Here is a 7,648-nt window from a genome sequence, read left to right as displayed (position 1 = left end):
TTTTTTTTTTTTTTTTTTTTTTTTTTTTTTTTTTTTTTTAAGAGTAGCACCTTTGGAAATCCTTTTAGGATGACATTCGGCACGGGTATAAGGAATGCCTAATGAAAACAGTTCCCATGACTTTATGGTTTATCTACTAGCTGTTATAAAAAGGGTTACTTTCCGATTATTTGCTGTGTACCTAGCATAGTGGTGAGATTTACATTGTTTTACTTAATCCTCAGTTCATCTGAGGAGCACATGTTGATACTATTTTACGTTGAGGAAACCGAAACTCAGAGAAGTTCTATAATAAATTGCCCAGGCCGATGTAGCAAAGTAGTGATGGAGCCTTTCTCTCAACCATTATGGCATGCTGCCTCTGTTCATCTTGCTCCCCCGCTGCCTGGAATCTTCTCCTCTTTGATATTTTCTCAAAGTTGCTTTGTTCATCTTTATCGCTTTGTAACTTTATCGCTGTGTCGTGCACAAGATTTGTGAGTGGTTAGAACATAGTGTGGCCCAACAAAGTATGGCCAAAAGATGGGGTGGAGGCGTTGATTGTTTAAGTGAGGAAGACAGATTGTTAATATTTCAGAGTACAATTTGGAAGGTGTTAAGTAGGTTTTTTTTAATGTTTTATTTTTTAATGTTTATTTTTGAGAGAGGGGGAGAGACAGAGCATGAGCAGGGGAGGGACGGGGGGTGGGGGGGGACGCAGAATCCGAAGCAGGCTTCAGGCCTGCTGTCAGCACAGAGCCCGACGCGGGGCTCGAACTCACAAACTGTGAGATCATGACCTGAGCTGAAGTCAGCCACTCAACCGAGACACCCAGGCGCCCCTTATTTTTTTTACTGTTTGTTTATTTTTGAGAGAGAGAGAGTGTGTGTGAGCACGGGAGGGACAGAGAGAGAGGGAGACCTAGAATCCGAAGCAGGCTCCAGGCTCTGAGCTGTCAGCACAGAGCCTGACGCGGGGCTGGAACCCGCAAACCGTGAGATCACGACCTGAGCTGAAGTCAGACGCTTAAACGACTGAGCCACCCAGGCGCCCCTCTTAAGTAGTTTTTTTAATGTATGGAATATTGTATACACAGACACAACCTTATATCCACCACCCAGATTTAACGGGTGATCTTAACATGTTTGCTTCCCATGTCCTGCAGTCACTGTCACTGGTAGCCCGTTGTCCTGATGGGTAGTGGAAATTTGTTTCGTGGTTGTGTGTGGATGGACACGTGATGCGTGTGCAGGTGTAGGTTATTTTTACTCTTCCGTGAGTTTTACACACTGTAGAGAAATTAGATTCTTGCATGTCTGGTGCCGTGTGTTTGTGCACAAGTAAGAAGGGTTGTCAGATACAAGGGAGCGTATGCTTCCCAGGAAGAGAATAGACAGGTCTGATTATAATCAGAAGCATGACGAGGTAACATGCACAGAATGAAAGAAAAGCCCCCGGGAACAGATTTACAACCCTGTGACCAACAGGGGACCAATATCCAAATTATACAGAAGTCCCGTAGTGAGTTCGTCATGTTTTCTGTTGTGTACATCAGATCACAGGCGCTCACTGTACCTAGAAGTGCTCACTGTCTGATCCATCAGTACATGATACGGGAGTTCACTCGAGATTGGGACTGTCAATCTCGGGGGCTGTGAGTTCGAGCACCATGCTGCGTGTAGAGATTACTTAAGATCTTAAAGAAAACATCTCCCAGTATTACTGTGCATTTGTCCATCTCACTCTGTCCTTATGTTCATTTCTGCTGTATGTATTTCAGGGCCATATTTTATTAAATGCATATCAGTGCAGAGTTGTTGTATTTTTCTGATGTATTATTTTTTAATTATTTAATGATTTCTATTCCAAATTACGTGTGTTGAGTAAAATTCTATTGATCTGATGAGAATAGAACTAAATTAGCTTTCTTTTGGTTAATATTTGCCTTGTCTGTCCTTTCTCAATCTTTTGTTTTGAACTTTTTTTCTTTTAAAACTGAACACCAAATCTGTTTTATTTTCCCCTTGGACGGGGTGTGACCATTCTAAACCTCAAATTAACTGCATTTTGGTTTTTTATACAGTCTAATGGGCTTTCACCAGCCTAGCCTATTTGCATTTGTGGGGATCACTGATAAGCTCTGATTCATTCTTTCTTATTCTAGTACTTTCTATGTATTATGCTTTTTGTTTTTTGCCCACCCACCCCCACTCTTGTGTTTTCTTCCCTTTTTTCCTCTTCTGCTGCTGTTTCGGAAGGTACACATTCTCTTTTTATCTTTTACTGGTACCCTTAAAATTTTTTTATATATACCTATAGTCCAGGTTAACACTATTTCCTCCCTCTTCCTCCCTCTTCCTGATACTATAATTTTACTTCAAATATTTCTGCGTGGATGTTCCCTGTCTCACATGTTCTGTGTCTCACATTTTAGTTCCACGTTGTTTCCCCACCCCAAATTTTAAATGACTGTTACTACTGTGTATGTATTAAAGCTTGCTTGCTTGCTTGATTTATTAAAAAATTTTTTTGATGTTTATTTTTGAGAGACAGAGTACGAGTGGGGGAGGGGCAGCGAGAGAGAGGAAGACACAGAATCTGAAGCAGGCTCCAGGCTCTGAACTGTCAGCACAGAGCCCGATGTGGGGCTCGAACTCACAAACCGATGCGGGGCTTGAACCCACGAACCGTGAGGTCATGACCTGAGCCGAAGTCTGATGCCCAACCAACTGAGCCCCCCAAGGCGCCCCTATTAAAACTTATTTAGTTCCGTGTTTACCATTTTTTTCGCTTAGCTCTACTGCCAGCCCCACACCTACCTCCTGCGTTCACTTCTGTTCACAAAGAATGTGGAGTATCTCCTCATTCAACCCCCACTTTTAGAGATGAGGAGACCGGCGTCGCGTGAGGTCACAGTTGCAGAGCTGACTGTAGACCCCACACCGTCTGGCGTCCCAGTCTCGTGCACAGTTGCCAGTGTTACTCAAACACTGGGGCTTACCCAGTGGGCATTTAATAACTCACAGAGGTGGCATTTCAGGTCGGTGGAAGAAAGTAAGTGTCGTTAAGGCAGATGGTCAGCTATGCAGGGGAAGAGTTCGGCTGGACCTTAACCACAGCGTGTCCACAGCCCGGCTCTGGTGTGACCTCGGGCAGTGTATTTAAGCTCCCTCAGAACAAGAACACTGCCTGGCAGGGTCCCCTGAAACTAATTAACATGCAGAGTGCTTAGCGTGGCGAGTGACACGTATGCATCATCTAATACAAGGACGTTGTTCTTGCTCATTTTCTCTTCTCAACCTACATGGAAGCCTAGTGTGTACTCTCCTAGGCCTGCTGTGCGCCCAGGACGGTGACCGAAGCTTACGTTGAGGAACGAGACTATTACGCTGGGTGTTGGGCTGGTAAACACAGAGCATTGCGGCCAAAGGGCAAGCAAGCGCCCGTTGATAGGTTTGCTGTCATGGACCCGGGACTTGATGCGGGCTGTTTGCCAAGAATGGTGAATGCAGTCCTGCAACTCAGGACCTTCCTAAGAGGCGCCAAGGAGAGTCCGACAGTGTTGGAGTGTCTGTTCTTCCCTCTCGCTTCATGAGCTATCGAGTAAGGCTTTATTTAATACTCCAGTCATAATGGCAGTTCATGACAATTAGATTTCAAAACTCCAGGTTTTATGGCTAAAGGAAAAGTAGAAACAAAGTATTTTTGGATGATTCTCCTTCCGTACTATTCCAACATGCTCAACATTCTTTACGTGGAAGGACAGTGGCTAGCTCATGCTCTGCAGCACTTTTCACGTTTGTTTTTCCTCGTGAAAGGTGGACAGGCACGTGGACCTGCTGGAAGTCGCCCAGGAGACGGACGGTTTCTCGGGCAGTGACCTGAAGGAGATGTGCAGGGACGCCGCCCTCCTGTGTGTCCGGGAGTATGTTAACTCTACATCGGAAGAAAGGTATCATCTCCTATTTCTCAGACCCTTTTAGACCTTTCAGGGTGGTTTCCCTTATTTTTCTTTACAATACCAACTCTGCTTATGGAATAAAAGGTGAACTTGAATTAACAATCTCCCCAACTTTATGAACTGCCCTTTTTTCTTCCTAAAGGGAAGTTCTGAAAGCGAGTTGGGGACGGGGGTTGTGGGGAGGCTCTGGAAGGAAGAGGAAGAAACAGAAGCTGCACGTTTGCCAAAAATCCCTGCACTGGGTCACAGGAGGCCGACGGCAGCTTAGGCTTACTTACTCCTAGGAAAGAGGGTTCTCTAGGATTCCCGGACTGCTTTGCACTTGAAAGTCCTAGTTCCATTTCCTGTGCTCTTCCAGGGATTTCCCACGTGAGTGGGCCTGGGGGCCATTGCTGGGGATTAGACTTCAGTGTGTTAACAGTAATGCGTGTACTAAACAGACTGTTGTCACTGGGGCAAACTTCACTCGAAAGCCGTTTCAGAGCACGAGTTTGAGAAACCAGCTCTGTGCCCGGCTGTTTCCCCAGAGACGCTAGTGAGCCGGCTCAAGTCCGCCCCCATGAACTGTGTCCTGCAAGGACCTTTCCCAGAAGGCCGCTTGCCCTGGGCCAGCCTAACACTGCGTTTCTAAGCCTCTTTTCGGAGTATTGACCTTCTGATGAAGAGTTCCTGTAACTCTTAGCACACTGTTGTACTTTGGGGCCTCATGTTGAATGAGTTCTCTGCCTCTGGCCCCTTTTTCTAAGGCCTCCTCCCTCATCCGCCACCGAGGCTCTCACTCCAGGAGACTTGGATATGCTGGTGGTGCCATGTTCTTAATGACCATGTTTTTAATGACGGTGCATCGCCATGGCAAGCTTCACCAAAAACTCTTTCGCTTGGTGTAGAAAGAAAGGTTAGCTATGTTTGCCCTAGTTCCGCACCTGCCTTCAGTGCTCCCTGGGGCCCCGTTATGGAGAGGCTCGCTTCATTTATTTGTTGCTGGATTATTCCAGCTCCCCTAATGCTAATGCTGGGAATACTTTTGACCTCTGACCGGAGCCAAGAGTCTACTTGCCAAAGGTTTTTATTCTTGTGTGTAAGAAAATGAGGAGAGGAGGAGAAACAACTTATGAATACGTTTTGTGTGAATAAGTTACGTTAATAAAGAAAGTCCTATTTTTCTGCTGTCCTCAAAGCCTTTGAAAATTTTATATGTCAGGATGAAAAATCTGGGTCTTAGACTTGGCTTATCGTAACTTTTTCCCTAAATGTTTGTAAATTACAAGGAGACATTATATATTGGATTTTGTTTTTCTCATTATTGAATATTCAGGGAAGGTTTAGGCTAGTTGGTTTTTTACTAATAGCAAAGAATTTTATTTTTAGTTTGTCACATGCTAAATATGTACATGAATATATACCCAAGAATGCTACTTTTAATTTCAGTTTTCATGGGAATAATTTTTGATTCCTTGATGGGAATTCTACGCCCACATAAACTGCACACCTTTATCTAATATTTCCGCGTTGTGCCAACATTCTGCATTTGGTTCTTAGTGTGAGGCATTTGGTTTTCATGACCACATCTGCAACACTGAGTTACAGCCGGCCATTTTGGCCCCCTCCCTCCCAGCAGCCCGTGCTTCTAAAAACATCCTCCCCAGCTTGTGTCTGCACAGAAAATTCTGGAAGCATTCACATGAAGCTCATAATTGTGGCTGTCCTTGGGGGTCTTAGGTGGGACAAAGATTTCATTTCTTAATCTCAGGAGGATGTTTTAGGGAGGTGTATTTGAAAGTTATTTGACCATCTGGTGGTTTTGTCTGTGTCTTAGCCGCGATGAAGATGAAATCCGGCCTGTGCAACAGCAGGACCTGCATCGAGCGATTGAGAAGATGAAGAAATCCAAGGACGCCGCATTTCAGAATGTTTTGACACATGTTTGTTTAGATTAAGAGTAAAGATCATTTGTACAGTTCAGTGTGATCTAGTTTGGTGCACTCTTATCATCAGTGGAAATAGAATGAAAACAGGAATGTCCTTCACGCCGTGAGAGAGTTAAATGTTCACGACACTGGTTTTATACTCTGACTCCTAAGTTATTGAGATGTAGTTGTTCTATAAGCGGTGTTACTACTCATCAGAAATCATGAGGAGGAACAGTCTAATCCAGCCTGAGTGCGGGCTCGCGTCTGACCTCTGTCTCCGGACGCTGCGGCCTCAGAGCATCTAAGCTGGTCTTAAAGTAACGATTTGTCGAGTCATTCGTGGAAACAGGGATGTGGGTAAGTGCTGGTTTCTCGATACGTGAGTGAGTGAGTGAGTGAGTGAGTGGGTGCGTGCGTGCGTGTGTATTAAATGTATATATTCACACATTTTATATCGATACTCTGTAGATATGTTTGAATACGGAAACTTTTTTTTACCCCAACTACTGAATCAAAAAGTACCAAATAGTGTACAGCAGAACTGAGATTTCTGGTCGTGTGTAAAGGTACAGTGATTCAGCCATTTCCAGCTGTCACTTGTGTCCGCTTTCGTTTTAAGTTGAGCATTTCTCCGCAGTGGAATAGTCGGAGTCCGCCACGTCTCTGCTTCAGAAGGGGCTCCACTATTACGCTGGTCAGAAAATCCAACAAAAATACTTGATCAGTGATCAGCATTGAGTGGTTGTCAGGCTTTTGGATGATCGACACGGATTTCAAGTCTTTCTGTAAGCACACTGAGCAGAGGCCTGTTTTCAATCGATACACGTGAACGTGGTTGGAGGAGCCTTTCCAAAGGGCTTTGAAAAACTACAGTGCCATGCAGCACACATCTGTGACTTCTCCTTCATTTGATGGAACGTAGTTCTGTTGTAGCCATGGTTTTGTAATGTTATTTTAAAGTTATGTTTTTTAATTATGGTCAAATATAATTTGGTCATCAGAAATGGAATGATAGTTTAAAACAAGTAGCTGTTGCTAGCTGTGCTAAAAATACTCATTTTGTGACTTTGATTTTTAAAGTTTTCTTAGCATATTATAAATTGTGCCCCAGTTAGTACAGATACACACGTCAGAGTCCCCATATTGTATCCGTGGTCATTCGATGCTGTGTGCCCTCCATAGGAAACATTTTTTTTTTGTCCAGAATTTCACTAACCAGAATTCTGTTATAGGCCCTTAAACACACCGCATGAGGAAAATGGCACAATATGGTCTTGAGGTGCCTTCTGTGAACCATCTGAAAGATTAAATTATGCTCCATATATTTTTGTTTTTATTGTATTTCTTTGAAACTCTTCAGTCTTCATTCGTGAGTCATTAGAGTAATTTATTTGATAGTAGGTCTCTCACTTGAACCTGTTGGGGAGTTTATTTGGTTGTGCGAGTAGCGGGCGGGTAGAGATTGCGGAAAGTACTCTGGACGACAAAAAGCAAGTTTCGAAAACTGTGAAGACGATTAAAAATTGACTGCAAAACACAAGATATCAAAAATAAAAAGTTTCGTCTCCCGTTTTTAATAACTATATTATACAATTATTTTATAAACATACAATAAAGAGGTCCCTCTTTATTAATTTTTCTCCACTTGGTCTTCTTCCAAAGTTACAAATCTTCTGGGGGTTTTTTAGTTTATCAACTTGCATTTGGAGTGTTTTATCTTGCTGAGTAGCTTTCACACTTCAGTAGCATGCAATCTCAGGTCTTATCGTTATTTTGCCTTAGGATGGATTTCAGTAA

At 43.5% G+C, this 7,648-nt stretch overlaps 1 protein-coding gene across 2 annotated transcripts in view; it reads left to right on the top strand.

Annotated features, from left to right (window-relative positions):
* Nucleotides 1–7,175, top strand: part of ATAD1 (ATPase family AAA domain containing 1) — a 53,580-nt gene extending 46,405 nt beyond the window's left edge. For both annotated transcript variants that reach the window (XM_049646049.1, XM_049646048.1), the window contains exons 9-10: nucleotides 3,799–3,932; nucleotides 5,758–7,175. In XM_049646049.1, coding sequence (XP_049502006.1) covers nucleotides 3,799–3,932; nucleotides 5,758–5,878 — 255 coding nt within the window. In that variant the 3' untranslated portion in view covers nucleotides 5,879–7,175. The remainder of the gene's footprint in view (nucleotides 1–3,798; nucleotides 3,933–5,757) is intronic.
* Nucleotides 7,176–7,648: the final 473 nt, after the last annotated feature.

Source organism: Panthera uncia, chromosome D2 (genome assembly GCF_023721935.1).
Source record: "Panthera uncia isolate 11264 chromosome D2, Puncia_PCG_1.0, whole genome shotgun sequence".
In the NCBI taxonomy this organism is placed as follows: domain Eukaryota; kingdom Metazoa; phylum Chordata; class Mammalia; order Carnivora; family Felidae; genus Panthera; species Panthera uncia.
This window is presented reverse-complemented; position numbering and strand designations above follow the sequence as displayed.